A 21,785-nucleotide genomic window follows, 5' to 3' on the forward strand; every position below is an offset into this window, starting at 1 on the left:
GGAAAGGGAAAGAAAGCAGCCCACCATGTACTCAGTGAGGAGGAATTGCACAATCCTTTATATTTTCAATGTTTGGAGGGAAGTTTACACCTCTTAATCAATATGGTACAAGAGGAGGATTAATGTGGAAAGGGAAGACTGATTAAAAGGGACAGAGAGGTTTCTCTGAGCATTAGAAACTTCTACATACAAACTCCAGACAAACCCTTATGATGCTATAGAAATTGGTGAAATTCCTGAGTAATTATTCATGTGTCTCCTCAAAATGTGTTCAAACTAAAACTTCATTGATGGCTTACTACTGGATAAGCAGACTTGATGAGCTTTGTCAGGTGGGTTGCTGGAGACTGACCATCTGGACCCAAATTTCTCATCACTCTGATGGGTAAGACCCCATTCATATTAAGGAATGGTACAAGGCCTACAAGGTACTTTCTCCTTTATGCTTTTTTTAAATCTTTGGGGAAATTGTCTACTCACACCTTGAGCTGATTCAAATACTTTGACATTCCTTCCTTGTCTCATCCTCTTTCTATCCCTATCCCTCTCCTCTATTTCCTTCTACCAGTCATTTGGCACTTTAAGGGCTACCTTCTAGCCTGTAATATCACCCTGATACATCACACAAAATCAACATATTTTTATTGAATGAATAAATAGATATATGAAAGGATGAAAATCACTAAATATAGAGGAAACCGAATTAGGACTACAAGTTAATACTTTGCTAGCATGTAGAAGAAGTGAGATTTAAAAATAATAATAGGAAGGACTATTCATCCAGCTAACTAACTAGATGGTTTATGGTGGTGTCAGTTTACCCCAGGTTTACATAGTGTGCACATTTTCCTTTCTGTATGGACGATACTGCCTTTAATGTGAATACATCTTCTCTGTTCACGTATAAAGTTACAAGCATGCATGTGCATACATGCACCAACCGCACACGTGTGCACATGCACACACACACACACACACACACACACACACACACACACACACACACACACCCCACAAGTGAATCTGAGGAATGACCCTAATTGCTAAGCTAAGGAATCCTGTGGCATAACCGACAGCCCTTTTATGGTTCTTCAGATTCCATCAACAGAAGAAAAGCTCACACCTTCTCAATTTAGCTGTGTATGGCACTTTGCTATTTATGAAGTACTCTTCTATTAGATCTATTCTGCAAAATACCCTGAATATCTGTAAGTGATATGTCTTGAGTTGCATTTGATTCCTTAGTGAGGATATGTAGCCAGTTCAGTTCAGTTACAAAAGTTTAGATTGCCCCTTTATTCCTTTGTTCCCCCAATTTTTTTATGTTCCTGCCTAGCAGTAGTACATTGGAGGTGGGGAGGATTCTTTTGGTTTCCAAGTTTGACCTGTGGACATTTTTATCCACAGCCATAATCCTGGAGAGCACTACCATTGATATCTGGCTCTCTAAGTGCCACACTACACCTAGATTAGGTATAACCAGAAACCAGGTGGTCTGAGGATCTAGTGCCTCATCTTTATATAGAGGGTCAATCAACCCCAAGGGAAATGGCTGGATCCAAGTGTTTCCAATCAGGATTACTTTCACTTCTTAAATTATAAGTCTCTTATATAGAATATTCAGTAATAGTACTTGTACATACAGTTGAGTGTTAGTCAATTTTGAGAAACAGACCAAGGTGAAAGACTTTTCCCATTTGGTGGGGAGAAGGAAAAATCACAGCTTTGTAGTGGGGATTAATCTCAGTCACATTTCAGTCAAGTCCACTGGCTCACTTGCTTCAATTCAATATGTAATTATTAAGCATCTACAAAATGATAGTAATTGTACTGGGTGCTGGGAGTAATCCAAAGGAGGAAAAGACATGATCTCCACTCTAAAGAGTTCCCCTCTGTTCTCTTACTAGCTCTTTCCAATCTGAATCTGAAATAGGACAGTGTACAAAGGACATTTGAGATAATCTTCTGAAATTAATACATTGAAAGAATCTTGAAGAATAAAAGATAATTACAGTTAATTCTCTCAACCATGAAACTAAGAGTTGTACCTTGAATATCTATAAGATTCTATGAGAAATAATAATAATAATACCTCTTATTAATTATAAAATGATAATTTCTAGGTTCACTGATATTAGATTAATAACAACAAAAATGATAGCATTTACAATGCTGTGATTTTTTTTCTTAAAATGGGAAAACAGTATTACATGCATTCTTTTTAGAAGATGGATATTGGTCTTCAGTTGTCTTAGAATTTCTGAGGAAATAAATGTAGGCTACTACTATTACAGTATTGTCGGAGTTGGAAGGAATCTTAGAGGATACTGAATCAACCTCTCTTGTACCTTTTAATGAAAGTATTTCAGAGAGAAGTTAGCTGTCTTTATTTCATTCTCTCTAGACTATTCCCAACAGAAGTGCTATTCTAACCTCCTGTTGAAGGATTCTCAGTAGAAGTGATGATCCGTAGTGATCCAATATTGAGAGTGGCCATGATGGTCTCGGTGTCTACCAGAGTTTGGCTGCTTGATGGCTTGGGTGGGGGAGCTAAGATAGCACACATGGAACATTTCTCTATGTTGACTGCATGCAGGTCTGCAGGATACAGTGCAGATCCCTGATGAGAGAAAACCAGATTGAGAAAGAATTTGTCAGATGAAAGGATTTGATGATATGGCTCGTGGTGGTGACTTTTTGCAGGAGAGGTGATTTTCACACTCAAGAATCTCCAGCTTCTACTAGATTGATGTGAAAATTTACTTGATATCTGGCACATTTATGCTAATCAGTCATTGTTACTTGTTGTGAAAAGATTTCAAAGATCCATCCCAAAGAGCAAGTTTGAATGAGAATGAAGAGGGCAGTAAGGAGGAAGCATGAATTCATTTACATAACTCAAGTGGAAGAAGAGAAATAGTGTAGGGGTGACAATGGTGAGGAAAACATTCAGAGAAAGAAGAGGTTATGGATCTAAACAAAAATTTTGCATCCTTGCAATCTTGTTAGTAACCTGGTCTACTTTTATACTCTGTGTTACCCAGCAAGATGGCAGTTACTTCTTTACTTAGTGGTTAAATAGGGAATGATCTAGTTCTACTTTCTGGAAACATGGAATCTAATATTGTTAAAACCCAGTGCTAGCTGCATATGGAGACTTCTGGTCATTTTCTTTTCTTCATCATACAAGTAGAAGCAAGGGAGGTAGAACAGGGAACTTTGATGTCTATTTAATAGAGCAAATGTAATTTGCTTTTTGAGATGATCCTTTTTGAAGTTTGAAAAATATTGCTTATATATTGCCAGCATTATTTCATAAAAATTCCAAATGCTCTGGCACACATAGTGGACTTTTAATCTGGGGAAATGGTGGCATACATTGGGATAAAACCTATGAGAGTAATGAAATATGATTTGGAACTACAATATCACATATGCATTCTGTCTTAAATAGATCCTGCCTTAGACTGTTTTTCTGATGCTACAGTAGAATACCGCAAACTGGATAATTTATAAAGAAAATAAATGTATTTTTCATAATTCTGGAGTGTAGGAAGTCCAAGATGGAAGGGCTGCATCCAGTGAAACCCTTCTTGCTGCATCACAACATGGTGGAGGGCATCACATGGCAAAAGAGTTCACATACCCACAAAAGAGGATGGAACCAAACTATCATCTTTAATTCAGAACATAATCTCACAATATCTAAATCCTACCCATGACAACAGCCTTAATCCATTCATGAGGCAAAGTCCAATCATCACTTTAAGGTCCCACCTCTCAGCACTGTTACTTTGACAATTAAATTTCAACATGAATTTTGGAAGGGATATCCAAACAATGGAACATCTATTTCTCAAAAATGTAAACCCAATTTCAACTTTTCCTACACCTATAAGGGTCCATGTGGCACTGTGAGTTCCATAAAAGATGTCTCCAGAAAAGATGAGAAAGAGCACAAAGAATATTGGCTTAGGTTTGGCCATTAAGTTAGAATCAGCCTCAGAAATGCAGAGAAACTCTTCTTTGTATAAAGACCATAAAATACGGAAATTTGAGCAAAAACTCAGGAACCACAATGTCTAGATATAAATTTACTTTTGCCATTTACTTGCTGTATTATCTTCAGTAAGTTAGCTGTTTTTTTCCCATATTCAAAGATTAACATCATTAATATATATTTCCTGAGGTTATTTTGAAGATGAAATGGTGAATTAATATGGGTAAAATGTTTCAAACAGTCCTGGCAGTTGGTATGCAGTATACAACTGCAAACTGTCATTGTTATTAATTCTAGCACTATTAGTATTATTATCATTATAATTTTCATTATTCCTTATATGATACTTACAGGCAGAATGTATATCTGGGGAAAATTCCGGAGAAATCGCCATTCTTTCTGCATATAATCCAGAGACCCAAGGAACACAATGTCTTTCAGCTCCTGCCGGGTATAGTTGCTAGCTCTTAGGGGCATCACAAAGTTCCGAAGTCCCATCAGAGCTGAGTGGGCATCTCCAAATATGCATGCTATGATGTGGTTCCGAAACTCATGTTTTGACTTTTCAGATCGTTTCTAAGGATAAGCATGCCAGTGCTGAGTCATTTTATAAACAAGACATCCACAGTGGTGCCTTCTTAAGGTTAATAGAGTTTTGAAAATTGCTTATAAACATGTAATTTAGACCTAAGTGGTACAATTCTAACTTGTGTCTTTTTGTGGAATTACTTCTTATTTTACCTTTTTCTTCTTTTAGTTTTCTGTTAGCCTGGAGTGAATCAAGTAAAACTCAGGTTAACATTATTTCTCAGAGTGTGAAATCACTGGACCAAATAGGGAAAATACTTCTTGATTTTTATTATATGTGTTTAGCTTCATATGTGCTATAGTCTGATTGAGTGAAAAAACTGAGACATTCCAAATTCCATTGCCAAATTTATGTCTTCTAGAGGTCCCTGAAAATTATATTAAGTTTATAATGCATTACTTCATTCAGTGGTTTATCATACAGTTGTTTGAACTATGTGGAATAACCTTTTTGAAGGTCAAGAATGGTTGAGTATTGTCAATTTCATATGGTTCAACCTAATTCATGGAACTGAGTCAATAAACTTTCCTGAGTCAAGGAAAGTCACCATTCAAAGTGCCCAAAAGAAAGGTTACAAAAAAGCCATTTGATCCCAAACATGCCAACTATTAGCATCACCTCTATTTCTAAGATGAATATAAAATAATTTGAAGGACATATATTGAGATTAGAGCTCCTCCTTCATAGAGACTCATAAAGTAAGTGTAACTGAAAAATTCATATTCCTGTAGGAAACTTATTTTAGGCCTATGTCTGGTCTCTTTCAGGGGATAGGTGATGCCTCCTCTATGATATTGGGATGGAATAGAAAGCACACTGGACATGAAGCTGAAGACTTGGTATTCTGTCTCTATTCTTAGCTATGTGAATGAACAAGTCACTTTTAATTCTCTGGCCCTCAATTTCTTTATGTTTCAAGTGGTAAAACATAAAAAAAACCCATAATTTTGTTGTGGGAATTAAACAACATATTGAAAGCATAGTGCTTGAGGGAGTAACAGTTGTTTAATAACTATGGATCCAATCTGAATGTTACTGAGACACAGGGAAGGTGGTAGAGAACAAGTTAAATGTATTTGAATTTCACATGTGAGCATGTTCTACATTCCTAGGCACATAAAGATTCACAATATTTCCAATGATATGTCATTCTTCATTATGCCCATTGTTTGCTGGGTCAAATGACTAACTTCTACAAAACAGGGCTTGACAAAGTCTAACAGGATAAATAAGTAGCATCTAACATCTCCCCAATTAAAGTTGATCAGATTAGCAAATACTGGGAAATATTCTCTTTCTAAGGGGATTGCCTTGTGAGGGGAAATAAAGCTACTTGTCTGGAGAGCTTTGCTAGAGAGTGATATGAATCTTAACCAAATCTATTAAATAATTGTCTGCAGTTAATCTGATTAGTTTTAACTTGAATAATGAAGCCTCTAATGGTATTTAATGTAACATGCCTGAAGTCCAACAATTACTCTTCTGAGGAGAACTAAACATTTAGAAACAAGATACATGGCAGAATGTGTTTATAGGCACAGCGAGAGAGGCGATTTCTTTAACAAACTGTAGTACAAAAGTCTCCCAATTAAGAAAGATGGTGGTTTTGGGGGGGGAAGAAGAGAATTCACTATTTGTTCAAAGTAGCTTAAACTGAATACTTCTCCTTGACCCTTCTGCAAATGGAACCAAGTTTGAAGTCTCCTTGAATTTTGCAATCTGGAAACCTTTCCCCTGGGGATGCAAGTTTAAAACCCTTAGCACTTCTAAAACTAAAAGGCCTTCTAGACTTAAAGAGCTCAGTGGTTGCTCTGAGTGAACTATATTCCATATCAAGTATTATAAGAGAAATTTCTATCGTTGGAAATTTATGCTTAATAAATATGTTCTCATTAAATGTTATTTCCCTTTCTTGGTCTCTTGGCTGCCTTTATCAGAATTCAATTTCTTCACCATTCTTTCTAAAGATTTGCCTCCCACTGAAAACATGTTTGACTTCCTGTTCAACGGATGTTTATTTTGCATAGTTTAGAATAAGACATAATTGCTAAAATGGTGAATTTCAGCAACCCTAATAGTCTTCCAGTTGATATGACAACTATGACAATTTCTTGCTTCTGATCAAATGATTGATTGATCATACTTTTACAAAAATTGGAACATATTCTGTCAGGACATTGGCACAGAGTCACAAGGACATTTGTGTGTGTGAGTGTGTGTGTGCACGCATGTGCATAATAGAACTAAACTACTTTTGAAAAAGCAAAATAAATATTTATAATTATCAATTAGTCATAGAGGAGAAAATTATATAGGGTTCATACAGCACACAAACAATCTTTTTTTAGTTTAACTTATCAGTTACTTCTGTAGAGAAAAAAAGAAACTGAAATTATGCTTGAGTTTGTTTTTAACTCTGGAAAATGAGAATAGATGGGGATCCAGAAAGCAGGTGTAAGAGTCTGGATTAGGACACAAAACTTTCTACAACTTGGTTGCTAGCATTTCAGTGAACTGAGTTAGTCTGCTTGAGAGGAGAAGGAAGGACAGAACTATATCTAATAGGATTTGCCCAGGTTGTATGGGCTGAAATGGGAAGCATTTAAGAAATACATATTTTGGTTAGTGTGTGTAATGGGAGTATAGCCAACTTTAAGAAAAAATATTATAAAAGTCTAAATTTTATCTGGACATGGTGGCACCCGCCTGTAATTCCAGAGGCTCTGGAGGCTGAGGCAGGAGGATTGCGAGTTCAAAGCCAGCCTCAGCAATTTAGCAAGGTCATAAACAACTCAGTGAGATCCTATCTCTACATAAAGTCCAAAATATGGCTGGAGATGTGGTTCAGTGATTGAGTGCCCCTGAGTTTAATCCCCACTATCCCTGCCCCCAAAAGTCTAAATTTTAGTTGGGGAGATGTTTGCTTACTTTCAAACAAAGGAATGACTGCAGAGTCCTTGTCAATAGTAGGTATCCCCGGTGGATTTAAAATTAGATTCACTGGAAAAACCTCAAAGTTTCAGAAGAGCCTTATTCTAAATAATTGAGTCAACTAACTGTTAAACTAATAGGTAGTAGTTAAATGAATCTGTTTTAAATCCCAGCATATTATCCCCACAGTCTTTGTCAAATGTCACAAGGATTATATTGCATATCATTTCATTTTTACAAATTCACCATTTACAAAGGGAAATGAAAGGTGCTTATAATCAGGGGAATGACATCCTTTACCCTGACAGATGCTTTATTTTATTTGAGATATGATGCAAGATCACCTACCAAAGTTACCGTTTCCAAAGGGATTGCTCTGCACCAGTGAAACATGCCAGTGCTATCAAGTCTGTCATATTCTTGCTCTGTATGACCTAGAAAAGTCCTAAATGGGGAGAATGGAGAGTTAGTTTGAGACCATTTGGGGCTCCAGTGTAAAGAGTCAAGTTGTAAAACTCATTACAGTCCTGAGCCCAAAGTGGAGTCTTTCCAAACTACCTTATATCTGAAGATACACTGATTCCTAAGGAAAACAAAACAAACAAACAAAAACATATCCAGCTCTCTCTTTAGATTAGACATGCCTTGAAAGTATTTTTTCTGCTCTTAATTTTGTTACTATTGCAATACCACTAATTGCTTGACAGAAATCGTGAGCAGTGTTTTTGGCACCTTGATCCACAATTTTAAAGATTATAAGAGATTGAATTATGTGTTGTCCCTTTCCTTAGCCTGTTTTCCTCCTGTCATCTTTCCTTACGTTTTCCTCATGGGTTCCTATTGAAACCTCCTGATTTGCTAAATGCAGTTTGCATTCTTTACAGCTTCCCTCATTGCACTGTGTTTGTCTAGGCTTTGCTCTGGTCCTGATCAACTCTTGGTAAAAGCCTCCGTATGATATCGCCCCATACTGCAGTCAGGCACAAAACTGCTTTGCAGTATATTCAGCCATTGAAAAGAGTATGATGATCTCTTGGAAAATCCCACTCAACTTCTAAGGCTTGCATATATGTTTATTAGAGAACAGAAAAAAAAAAAAAAAAAAAAAAGACCCTTCTAAAATGTCAGAAAGTTTAGGGTATAGAATGGACCTAGATGGACCAGGTGAATCTAGGCTTAAACTGCATAAGTAACCTCAAAATCTCAGGGGCCTAAACATAGCACAGGTTATTTCTCACCCCACTGTATAGCTTACTCTGGGAAAAAGGTGGCTCTGTTTCCCACAGCCACTCAGAGCCTTGGGATAACAGATGTTTTACCATCTTCTGGCCACACGCATCCTTCTTAGTGTAGGGGAAGAGGAAAGAACTGGAAAATCAAGCCTAGGCCTTTATTTGCTTTTGCCAAAGTGACACTCATGATTTCTGCTCATATCTCATCCACCAGAACCAGTCATATTGGCTCCTGCTAACTGCAGCATGAGAATCAATTGTCATATTTAGTGAGCATTTCCATCTCTGCCAGAGACTTTAAAGTCCTCCCCTCCTTATTTTATAGATAAAAGGAAAGAGCTACAAAAGAGTAAAATGAGAACCAGAATACAATGCTGAGGTCGAAGTTACTTGTGTTCACAATACCCAGTTCTCCTTTCCTTCCTGAGCAGTTATGTGGAGCCACATGACAAGTTCTGTTCAGTGAAATGTAAGAAGTGTGACTGAGGTAGTGAGAAGTCCTTGTGTGACTTTGAAGACTCTCTCCTAACCTGCTATAGAGAAGATCAGCCTGGATGCATTATTGGTTATGTGGAGCAGAACCTGTGCCTCCTTGACCTGTGTTGGATATGTAACATGAAAAAGAAATAAGCCTTCATCATCTAAGCTTCAGAGATTTCTTGCTCGCTAAGCAAGAAATATACTATATTGACACAAATACCCATTCCCCAAAACATGTTCCATGTTCTAGCAGTAACTGGAGAAGTCCTGAGGGGCTATTTTCTATAGTTGAAGTCTGAAAAAAAATTATCCCTTTTTGAGATTCACTCTACAATTTAGCATAAGAAACGTCCTCAAAAGTCATGTAATAAAGAAATCCTTCAAAAATTCTATAATTTTATATAATTCAGTGCTTCACAAATTCATCTAACAATTAAAAAACTTTTTACTTACCCACTTACATATTTGTTTTATTGGTCAATTGATTTAATTATTCAAAAATATTTGTTATTAACTGCTGAAATACCTTCTGGGACATACCAATGACACTAGACATTCAGCCCTGATACTCAGTAGCTTATGGCATCACTGTCCTGTGAAATTTCACTCTATACCTTAGGAGAAATACAACCTAATGTCATCTGTGCTGGAGGGTTAGGAGTTTTTATGTGAGTTAAAATGCCTTGGGTAGTCACACTTTTTCAGACAAAAGAACTTACTCAAACATATATAGAAGTATCAGACCAAAAGTAATAAGAGGGAGGGGGAACCTGGACAGTGAAGCCTGAGTAGGGAGGGTGGAGCACTAAATGAATCCATCTCAACCCTCCCTACTCCCATGATGAAGAGTCCTTGGTCCAGTAATTAAATGCCAGTATTGAAAATGGAAGATGATCTCCCAAGCACACTCTAACTTGACTTGGAATAGCAAATCAATCACCATACACTTTTCTATCATAATGAAAGCATGATCTATTTATACAAGCTGTCACAAACATCTTTCTTCATTCTGATGTTATAGAAAACAGATATGCCTTAAAGGAAACACCTGCTGGAGACCTGCATAAAATAAAAGGCTGGAGGAGACCCATTTCATCTTAAAGGCATCCATCTGGTGTCCTTGCCAAAGTAAAACCTAATGCAATTCAGATCACTGCCTTTAAAATTTCCCTTCTGCTGTATGCCTTGTAAGTGACATGATGCTTGCAATATATCTTCCCAAAGAGACCAAATATTATCTATGTGAAGTTAAGTATGAGCAGTCTTAGAACTTGAGAACAAAGAATAAGATGTAAAGGCTGATGCAACTGGAGGAAAAGGTAGCCATGGAACACCATCCAGGTAAGAAGGGAAAGCCATACCCTGACCACAGATAGAAGTCTCTTGGGTGAGGGGCTTTGTGTGTGGGAGAGGCTGGCAGAAAATGTAGTGGAAGTTATCTGGAATGGCCCTCAGCAGAATGTGCTTAGGATGAGAATGGTTCTAGGGTTGATTCCCTGGTCACAAGATGTGCATCTTATTGCTCAAGAAACTGCCTGGGAGCATCCAGGAGGACCTTGAAACATCCTGAGTTCGGCCTCTGGCTTCCATCTTTGGAACTTGATATGTCAAGTGTCCTGGATGAGAACACTTTTTGCGGTCTACTTGTGGTTGCACTATGCAACACATGATAGATGCCTCCAGCTTTTTTTTTTTTTTTCCTCATGCCTGCCTTTTTTTGGGTTGTTTTGGTAGACATGAAGCCAATGTTCTATGAGTGCATGTTTGCAAGTGCTCTATCAAAGAAGGTGGGTTCTGTGTTTTCTGCAACCATTCTGAATAGAATTTTAGTTTTCATGTTCACAGCAACTTATCCTTCAAGAATCTTATCATGAAAGAAAAATATAAGAATGGGATCATATGCCTTTGGTTTCTAATTGTGGCACCTGATGAGACAGAGATTAAACCATGTAGGTAAAGCTCTATTAAAGAAGTTGAGGGCTGGGGAGATAGCTCAGTTGGTAGAGTGCTTGCCTTGCAAGCACAAGGCCCTGGGTTCAATCCCCAGCACCGCAAAAAAAAAAAAAAAAAAAAAAAAAAAAAAAAAAAAAGATAGTTGATTAAATTTCATACTGCCAGGTCTGGCAGTATGCTTTCCAAGAGTATAAATCTGCAGTCATTATTTCCTCCAATTTGTATACTTGGATTATTCTTGAAAAAAATTCTGATGATGATTGAAATCCTCTGCTGTTCACAATACCTAATAGAAAGTTCAAAAAGTATCTACAGTTCCTTTTCTTCTTTTGCAAGACTTATTTTGGTGGTGTTAGAAAATCCCGGAATTATGCCTAATTTCATTTGAAATGTCCTTAAAATACCATATATAATATTTATTTATACATAGATATAGATATTTTAATGCAATATATATTCTCTCTATATTTTTTAATTCAAGGCTTAAGTTATAAAATCAATAAATTACATACAGTCTAAGCATAGGGAGGAAAGTTCCCTCCCCAGAGTTGAAAAGGAGGGGAGGAATATATCGAGTGTCTAGTTTATGTGACTTTCTTGGTTTAATCTTTTAAAAATTCAATGTAACTCTCTCTTGAAAGTAAAGGTAAAGTTTCCATCAAAAGAAGAAGGGAAAATCCGAAGTCCCAGGATGCCTTCAATGGTGCTGAGAATTTTGTATCTTGAAAGCTATAGTTGCCTTTTCTCTAATAACTCAGAATATAGCCACAAGTCTGTTCAGCCCATACTTGACTTGTAAATACTCATTTATTGTCAGTAGTGACTACCACCTTTTGTATAATGGGAAAATTTTTTCCTAAAACTTGGGAACAAGGGCATATTGTGTACTTCCTACTCTCCTGCTCCAAGGTGTGCACCCCCATGCCACAGCACTGTATATCTACACACACAGTTATATATCAGAATCTGAACCTAATCTTTAACATCACAATATGATTTAATTTTTCTGAGTTTCATCTGGTAGCCATTTATTCATTACAAGACAGGAAAACTTGAGAGGTTTAAAAGAAAAAAAAAAAAAAAAAAAACAGGTAATTTTATACAGTTCATCCCCCTGGGAACCCTCAGATGAGTCCTCTGAAAAGGAATTCTGTCAGCTCTGAGTAACTTCCAAGACCCAGTGACTATGAAATTTGCTTGGGAAAGTAGTGAACACAATCCATCTTCTCTGTGGGCAAGTCCTCTGCTTGCTTCCTCTTCCTTTACAGAAGGAAAGCACTGACCAGGCTCTCTGCCTTCCACAGACCAGGCTCCCTGCCTTCCATCGGCCTGAGCAGTTTTCCTTCCTGATATCCCTTTAGTAGGTAAACTGGCAGAAAATCTGCCATGAAATCTCAAGGGACATTACATGCATCAACAGCAGCCTAGTTACCTCCAAGGCATCAAGCCCTCTTGGTGGATTTCTGGAAAAACCTCAGGGGAAAAAAGAACAAAAGGAACTCTCTACCCACTGCCTTGGGGTGATCAACTGTTTTGGTGCTGGTTTACTTGGGACTGGAGTTTCTTGGAATGTGAGACTTTCGGGGGTAAAGTCACTCAATTGCCAAAACAAAATACTGATTTGAAGAGTTCCCAGAGAGGGAAGAAGAGATAGGAAGAACAAAACACTTGAAATATTATGCTCAGAAAAAAATTTTCACACTCTGCCCAGGCAAACCTTCTACTACCTTTTATAAATGGCTTTTGCTGGTACTCAAGGGAGCAGAGGACAGCTAGGTGGCCATAGTCCTGTCTGTTTTAAGACAACCCATTCTAGTGAATTATAATCCCCACCCTCCTACAGGTTTCTGATCTCTCCAGACTCCGCATATTCGAGATGTTCATTGAGTCACTGAGGAATTATATACTCTAATAGTAAAGACTATAGATATAATTTTTAAAACTCCATATATGGTACTTTTAAAAAAGAGGTATATTCAGGCTATTACTATACTCAATATAGTCTTTTATCAGTCTATATAGGAGAATGTAAACTCCATTCTAGGCATAAGCAAATCAGCTGTGAATAGTGTTCTGTTTGCCTTTAACTGCTGCTTTACAGATGGAGTCTATCAAAACTATGGCCTCTGTTCTCAGTGTTTACAATTTAAAATCTCCACAAAGACATTTTCTCTACCCTCTTGCTTAGATGTTAGACCCAAGGTCAGAGTGGTCCCAGCCCAGGCGAAGGCAGAAATGGGATGATGTTTCTATTAGATAAAGCCATGTCTGAACTTACATTGGAGCATCTCTCTATTAAACTTTGCTTTATTTATTTATTTATTTTTTTTTGAGTAAAAGCTGACAACTTTCTGCAGAGCATTTTCTGTGAAAATCTGAAATTAAAAATTATTACCAGACAGAAGAGCAAGGAAAAAGATGAAAAGACAATTTTCCTCTTTTTTACCCATCCCCCACATGGATCCTCATTTATTTTATGGATATTGCATTTGAGATTTTTCTATAATGTGAGGACAAATAAGACATGACCCAGACAGCAGACATCTTTAGTAAAGATTGAGTACCAGCAAAAGCCTGTGCCCTGGGCAGGAGAGCCAGGTGCTCAGGGCATGTCTCACCTCTCCTGAGAATCATTTCCTTAGCCAATATTTTCAGCATAAAGCTGTATTTTTTAGATGCTCTTTCCCACACTCCAATACACTTTCCCCAACACTTTCTAATATCGAAATATCGAATGGCATAGTAAACATACAGGTTGAAAACATACAGGTTGAACTAAGTGAAAAATATTTTCACCCTTGTCCCCATAGATGGTTTTAGGATAGAGCTCTTCTTTGTTCAATTCAATGGGAAATAATAATTAAGTTTTTACTTTATTGTCAATTCTATAATGCTTCAATGAGACAAATGCAAATCTTAGCAAAAGCCTTTTTTTTCTTTCTGGTGGGCTGTGGAGGTGAGGAATGGGAGCATGAAATATCTGAAAAATCACCTCACTTCTCATTGAATGGATACACTTCCTAAGCTTTTATAAGACTGGGCTCAGGTCAGAGATTAACATGACATAAATGCTTTCCTTATGCAGTGGGGTGAGAGGCTTGCCCTGGAAAATTACTAACAACAACATCCCCCAAAATAAATTAGGACTGAAAAAAAATGGTATCCATGTTACCAGCATGAGTGTGCACATGTGATTGCGTGTATGTAGAAAAGAGGGAGAGAGAGGTGAGTCTCAGATTGAAGGGTACGAACTGAAGAGGAAATTAAAATGATTCTAAGGTATGTGAATACTATGGATAATTTTTTTTCTAGAAATGGGAGGTGATTTATGAAGTCCTTTTTATCCATATTGCTTAACTTCTCTGAAATCCTTGTGACCAAATGATGAAATGGAGATGAAATAGTGTGATGGTGATAACGGATTCTTGGAAACATCGGCAGGACCTAATGATGTGTTGAGGGCCATGGACTTTAAAGATTTCCTCCCATCTGGAAGCAATCACAGGGGGTGGGGGGAAGAAGTCTGTTGAATATCTGCATCCTGAGTGTTACAGCATTTTACTTAGCACCGTGACCTGTCAAGGAGCAATGGGGATAATGGAGACGGAGGCCATTTGGGATCACTCATGACGTAGAACCCTCCTTCTGCCTGGTGTGCTACATGATGGCTATTTAAAAAAATCTGGCATGCCTTGATTAAAGATGAAAAGTTAGAATTAGGGGTCTATGGTGGGGGTGGGGGAAGATTTGTGATTTGTGTTCTCTAACAAGAAGAATTATTAAAATTGGGTTGTTCTCAGGGATGAAAGGTGAGAGTCAGGGTATTTTAGTGGGAGGTAGAAGAGGAGTTGCAGTGTGAGAGAGTCTTAATGCAAGGAGGGGTCTCTTACTAGGATGTTCCCTATGTTTTAGTTCTTTAAAGATAAACTGGAACAAGGTATGCGTGTGTGTGTGGGGGGGTAAGAAGTAGAATATTCTCGGTTCTGTTCACCTATAATTTGAAATTATGTTACTGAAACTCATTAAGTCCTTGGATTTCCTTATGTGTGAATCTATAGGTGACATTCATAACTGAATTTTTTAAAGCTGAGGACTACAGCATAAAGAAACATTAAGCTACATCTCTTAAAACTGAAGCTGGGACTCTTAGAAATCATTTATTTCCTTTGCAGTATTGTTTATTTCGTTGCAGTCTTGGGGAGATGTAGAGAGACAATGAGTATGATTCTGTAAACATTGTGCAATTTCCTACAATTTCATAATTAGCACCAAACACACTCATACACACACACACACACACACACACACACACACACACACACACATAACTTTTAGCAATATAATTCCTCCTTAGGTTTAATGTAAGTAGTTATGCCAGGAACTTTTGGTACATATTGGTAAGTAGGGGTTTTCTGTTTGTCTTCTTCAGTACAGAAGAACCTGGAAACCAGGGCCTATCACATGCTAGGCAAGCACTCTACTACTGAGAAGAATTCCCAGGGATAGGTTAGTTTTTGACTTGGAACTTTGTTACTATGTCTACGAAGGGAATAAAATTGCTCCATGGCCCAGCAGCAGTCACCCAGCAAGCAGAAGTGCATGTGTCTTCCTCTTTACTGGCCTTTTGGGCCAAGTGGAAGATCCAAAATTGTAAACAGCTCTTACACTAGAATAAATTGGCATCTATAGAGCTACCTAATACAAATAGAAATAATATGCGTCTTCTTGGGAATCAGTTTTTGACTATTTCTTTTGTAAGTAAAATGCTTTTCAACCACCTTTTTTTTTCCCCATATCACAATATCCATGGGAATAGATTCCCAGTTATGTCTGAGCTCTTATCACTCTAAGAAGAAGTAGAGAATTTACGTGTCCTGTGAAGTCTTTCCCAAACCTTTTCCATTTGACCTTCTCTTTGGAACGTCTTCTATTCAGGATTCTAGGGAAAAGGTCTAACAGTAACTGCATCAAATGTCTTACTGACCATCTACTCTACTTAATCCTCTATGTTGTTGTTGTTGTTGGTGGTGGTGGTTTGTTTGTTTCAATGGAAAAATGGGATTACATAATTAAGGGTCAATTGCTCTTTATATGGTTATTTCTTATTCACCTCTGCTTTTCCCAGCTCGCCCAACTATCTTTTAATCCAAACTTAAAACTTTTAATAATCATTTAAGATAAGGGTGATTGCCTTTGCCAAATTATCTTAAAATTAATCTTTACCTATTATTTTGAGATATCAAAATAACTATTTTGGTCAACTAAACTATTGAGAATAGGGCTGATAATTTTTTCTATAAATGGTCAAATAATACATATTTTAAGCCCTAAATTTTAAGAGGTTACATTGGCATTATGTAGGTACTTATATAACAAAATAGAAAATAATATTCTGATAATATTTAAAATATAGTAATAATAGTTTTGTATTTGAAACTCCCCAAACCCCATTATCATTATTGAGTTTTTGAGTAGCTCTCTGGAATCACCCATTCACAAAACTTATCCTTATTTAAACTGACTCAGAGCTTCCTCAGTGCTAACAATAATTAACCCTAGAACACTTTTCAAAAATGATCACCATAATAATTTTCACAACTGGTGACACCTGAGGTGGGGATATCAATGTGGCAAACAAGAGAATAATCAAAATTCTTAAAAGGAAAAAGAAAGTTGGAAAATTTTTGAAATAGTCATTGTAGGAATCTTAAAAAAACAAAAAAGTGTGCATCTACAGAGCACACATGCCAAAGAAAGTCCTAAGATAGCCCTAATCCCTTACCTCTGGCTGCCCTTGAAATTATTCATCAATGATAAATAAAGACTAAGGCAAAGATGTAAACCACTAGAGTGGTGACAGAATTCCCTAGCATGCATGCAGGACCCAATGGCAGAGGCAAAGAAACTTATTGGTTCAAAATTTTTAAGGAAATCTCAGTGCAATTACAAAACCAAGTGAGTAGCAACTTAAATGTGAACACATAACAAAGAATACAGACTTCAGAGAATCAGTTCAGGAAAGTTACTAAACAGTAGGAATAACAGCAGCAGTAAAATCTGGAGTGAAAGAGGTTCTAGTATACTATATTACATTATTAAAAATGTCCAACTTCCAACATGAAATTATGAGACACAAAATACAGTAAGGGAGGGAAGGGAACTAGAGGAGGGAGTAGGCAAGGGAAAGGGGAAGTGCTGGGGACTGACATGGGAGCAAATTATATTCCATGCTTGTATGATTATGTCAAAATGGCTCCCAGTATTATGTGTAACTCTAATGCATTAATAAAAACATTAAAAAGACAAAGGATTTATACATAGGAAAAAGAGTCAATAAAACTGTCCCAGTGAGAAGCCAGACACTGATTTTCTTAGACAAAGAATTTTAAATAGTTATTATAAATATATTTAAATAACTTAAGGAAACTGTGTTTAAAGAACTAAATAAAACTATGAGAACAATATAGTTCACCAAATATAGAATGCCAGTAAATAGAATATAAGAAAAAAAAAAAAAGGAAATTCTGGAGTTCAAAATACAATAACTGAAAAGAAAATTTTACTTAAAGGGCTAAATAGCAGACAAAAGAAATGGATTCAGTGGAATTCAAAAGAAAGAATCCAGTTTGAGAAATAGAGGGGAAAAAAATTAAGAAATGAACAGAGCTTTGAAAAACTGTGGAATATCACCTAGTGTACCAACATACATATAATGGGAGTTCCAAAACAGAGAAGAGAAAGGAGTGAAAAAAAAAATCGAAGAGGTAATGGCCAAAAATTTCCAAAATTTAATGAGAAATGTTATGGCTTGGATGTGAGGCATCCCCCAAAAACTCATGTGTGAGACAAGACAAGAAGGTTCAGAGGAGAGATGATGGAGTTGTAAGAGTCCCAATCAGTGAATTAGTCCCATCAGGGATTAACCAGGTGGTAACTGGAGGCAGGTAGGGTGTGACAGGAGAAGGTGGTTAATTGAGGGTGTTGCTATGGAGTATTTATTTTGTATCTGGAGCATGGAGTCTCTCTCTGCTTCCTGATCCTCATGTGAGCTGGTTCCCTCTGCCACACTCTTCTGCCATGGTGACCTGCCTCACCTCAAGTCCCAGGGAATGGAACTGGCTTTCTATGAACTAAGACCTCTGAAACTGTAAACTCTCAAATAAATATTTCTTCCTCTACAATTGTTTTTTTCAGATCTTTTAGTCACAGCAGTGAAAAAGCCGACTAAAACAAGAACCTTAATCTATGTCTCAGAAACTTAAAACAATTTCAAGTTCTATAATCTTAAATGAATTTTTCACACCTGGGTACATCATAAACAAATGTTTGAACATTAACTAAAGAATCTGAGTACAAAGCAACTCATCATCTACAAGAGATCTGTGAGGAGATTAGTGGCTAATTTTTCATTAGAAACCAAATGGTTCAGAAGGAAGTGGAAGAACATGCAAAAAGTTCTGAAGGATGAAAAAGATTGCCAAAAATTTAGTAAAATATGCTTTTAAAATGATGGAGGAATAAAAACTTCCTGGATAAACAAAAAATGCCTGAATTGTTGCTAGTAGACTTGTACTATAAGTAATTCTGAAGAGAGTTCTTCAGGCGGAAATGAAAGAACGAAAGACATTAGCTTGTAACCCCATGAAGAAACAAGGAGTGCCAATAAAAGTAATTACATAGAACAATCTGAAAGATAACACACACACACACACACACAGACACACACACTACATTCATTTTTGTATTCTTTTATATGAGTAAAATTGCTATGTCTTTTTTGAGAATTGACCTTGTTATCATTATGTAATGCCCCTTTATATCTATGACAATTTTTCTGGTTCTAAATTGTCTTTGGCTAAAATTAATGTAGGTACTCAAGCTTTCTTTTCAATTAGTGTTAGCATGGTTTATTTTCCCACCATAATTACATTTTAATCTATTTAAAACTTCATATTACAAGTGACTTTCTTGCAAATGGCATATAATTGAGTTCTGCTTCTTTATCTACTCTGATAATAACTTTTATTTGTTGTTTATACTATTCATATTGAAAGTGATTGTTTATATAGTTGGATTAGTGTCTACCATATTTGTAATTGGTTTCCTATTTGTTGCATTTGTTCTTCATTTCTTCCTTTTCCTATCTTCTCCAGTTTTAATTGAGCATTCTGTGTAATTGTATTTTATCTTCTGCATATTATTAAAAAAAAAAAACTTAGGATTTTCCCTGGAATAGTTAATACTTACATATTTTTTTAACCTAAACAAAGTCCACCTTAGAATGAGACTATATGGCTTCATGTGTAGTACAGGTAGTTATAACAGAGTATTCCCAATTACCTTCCTTCTCCCATCTCTTATGACATTGCTAAAGTACAGAAGTCTTTAGGTAGAAGTTTATATTAATCTAAGTTACATTGTGTTTGCATGGTGTAGCTGTAGATTTCAGAGGCTCCAAAATCCTATAATATCATTATTTTCATCTTCTCAAACATCAATGGGTTTCCCTAAGAACTCCTTCCTGTATAGTCTGCACCTTACAGTTATTTCAAGTATAATTCATTTGTGTTAGGTGAAGTCCTTTTGGTGTGGAATAAGAAAATATTACATATTTACATGATTACATTTCAGTTTTTTAGTGGTCCTGTGTCTTGGGGCTGCCACCTTGCAAAACATATCTTAACCTCATCTCCCAGATCTCCTGTTCTCAGATTTCAGGTAAAACAGAAACAGAAAGGGACTAAATTCAAAGACAAGCCATTTGTTCCCCCAGGCCAGACTAGGCACTGGAGAAGTCTGTCCTCCTGGAGAGTAGGCTGTTGTAATGAAAAATTCTCTGGGTGCATTTCACAATGGTGGCTTTTTTCACCTTGTCAGAGTTTCTGAGGGGATTTTTCTTGTTTCTTAACTGTGAGAACCTGATAGGGTTTCTAAAAGTAAAATTATCTACATACAGTATGGGGACACAATTTCAAGCAAAAATTTCAAGCCTCACCTTGGATCCAGGGCAATGGAGGCCATTGTCTATGGACTGAGACCTCTGAAACTGTGAGTGGCAAATAAAATTTTCCACCTCTAAATTGTTCTTGTCAGGTCTTTTGGTCATAGTGGTGGAAAAGCTAACTAAAACACTGGGTAATTTCAACACACCCTTATTACCAACAGACGGTCATGAATGCATAAAATGGATAAAGATATTTCTAAATTAAATAGTACTATAAATCAAATGGACATAATAAGCATCAACCAAATATTTCATCCCGAAAATCTGAATTTACCTTCTTCTCAGGAACTCATGGAACTTTTTCCAAAATAGAGCATATTCTATTTCACAATGTAAGTCTTAGCAAATACAAAAACAAAACCAAAAAATCAATATAATCATGTGCATCCTATTGGATCATAATGAAAAGAAACTAGAAATCAACAGCAATAAAAATAAGAGAAACCACATAAATACATGGAGATCGAACGGTATTTTTTTTAAATGAAGCACAGATCAAAGATGAAATCAAAAAATTCTTAGAAACAAATGAGAACAGAAATGCAGTATGTCAAAACCTCTGGGACAGTATGAAAGAAGTTCTAAGACAAAAAATTATAGCATTAAGTGCCAACATTAAAAAATAGAGTGATTCCAAATAAATAAACTTACGCTGTACCTCGAGGCCTTAGGGAAAAAACAACAACAACAACAACAACAACAACAAAAAATTAATCTCCAAATCAGTAGAAGACAGGAAATAATAACAACAATTAAAAGCCTACCACAGGAAACACCCAGGACCTGATGGATTCTCAGCTGAGTTATATCAGACCTTTAAAGAAGTACTAACACCAGTCTTTTTCAAGTTATTCCATGACACTGAAGGAGAGGGGAATACTGCCAAATACACTCTATGAAGCAAGTATAACTCTGATACCAACATCAGACAAAGACACATCAAGGAAAGAAAATAACAGATTGATGTCCCTAATGAACACAGATGCAAAAATTCTTTATAAAATATTAGCAAACCACATTTAAAAACACATCAAGAAGATAAAACACCATGATCAAGTGGGCTTCATTCCAGGGATGCAAGATTGGTTTGACATATGCAAACCAAAAAATGTAATTTACTATTTAAATAGAATTAAGAACAAGAATCATAAGATCATAAGATCATCTCAATAGATGCATAAACAGCCTTTGATAAAATACAGCACCCATTCATGTTGTTATAAAAGCTATATATGCTCAACCAAAGATGACATTACATTGAATGGAGGAAAACTGAAAACATTTCCTCTAAAATCAGGTACAAAGCCAGGATATCCACTCTCACCACTTCTATTCAATATAGTTCTTGAAACTCTAGTCAGACCAATTAGGCAAAAGGAGGAAATTAAAGAGATACAAATAGGAAAAGAAGTCAAATTATCTCTATTTTCTAATAACATGATCCTCTATCTTGAAGACCCAAGAAATTGCTCCAGAAGACTTCTAGAGTTGATAAATAATTCAGAAAAATATGATTCTGCTGAGAAAGAAACAATGAAAACCAGCCTTTCACAATAAACAAAAAAAAAAGAAGAAAAAGAAAAAGAAAAAAGAATA

At 36.4% G+C, this 21,785-nt stretch overlaps 1 protein-coding gene across 1 annotated transcript in view; it reads right to left on the minus strand.

Moving 5' to 3' along the window:
• KCNU1 (potassium calcium-activated channel subfamily U member 1) overlaps positions 1-21,785 on the minus strand; it is a gene marked incomplete at both ends in the record, with an annotated part of 140,251 nt that overhangs the window by 19,964 nt on the left and 98,502 nt on the right. Inside the window, 4 exons of the mRNA XM_079141742.1 lie at positions 2,434-2,620; positions 4,352-4,576; positions 7,869-7,965; positions 8,079-8,103. Of these exons, the coding sequence (XP_078997868.1) occupies positions 2,434-2,620; positions 4,352-4,576; positions 7,869-7,965; positions 8,079-8,103 (534 nt within the window). The remainder of the gene's footprint in view (positions 1-2,433; positions 2,621-4,351; positions 4,577-7,868; positions 7,966-8,078; positions 8,104-21,785) is intronic.

Source organism: Sciurus vulgaris (assembly GCF_902686455.1).
Source record: "Sciurus vulgaris genome assembly, chromosome: 5".
Classification (NCBI taxonomy): domain Eukaryota; kingdom Metazoa; phylum Chordata; class Mammalia; order Rodentia; family Sciuridae; genus Sciurus; species Sciurus vulgaris.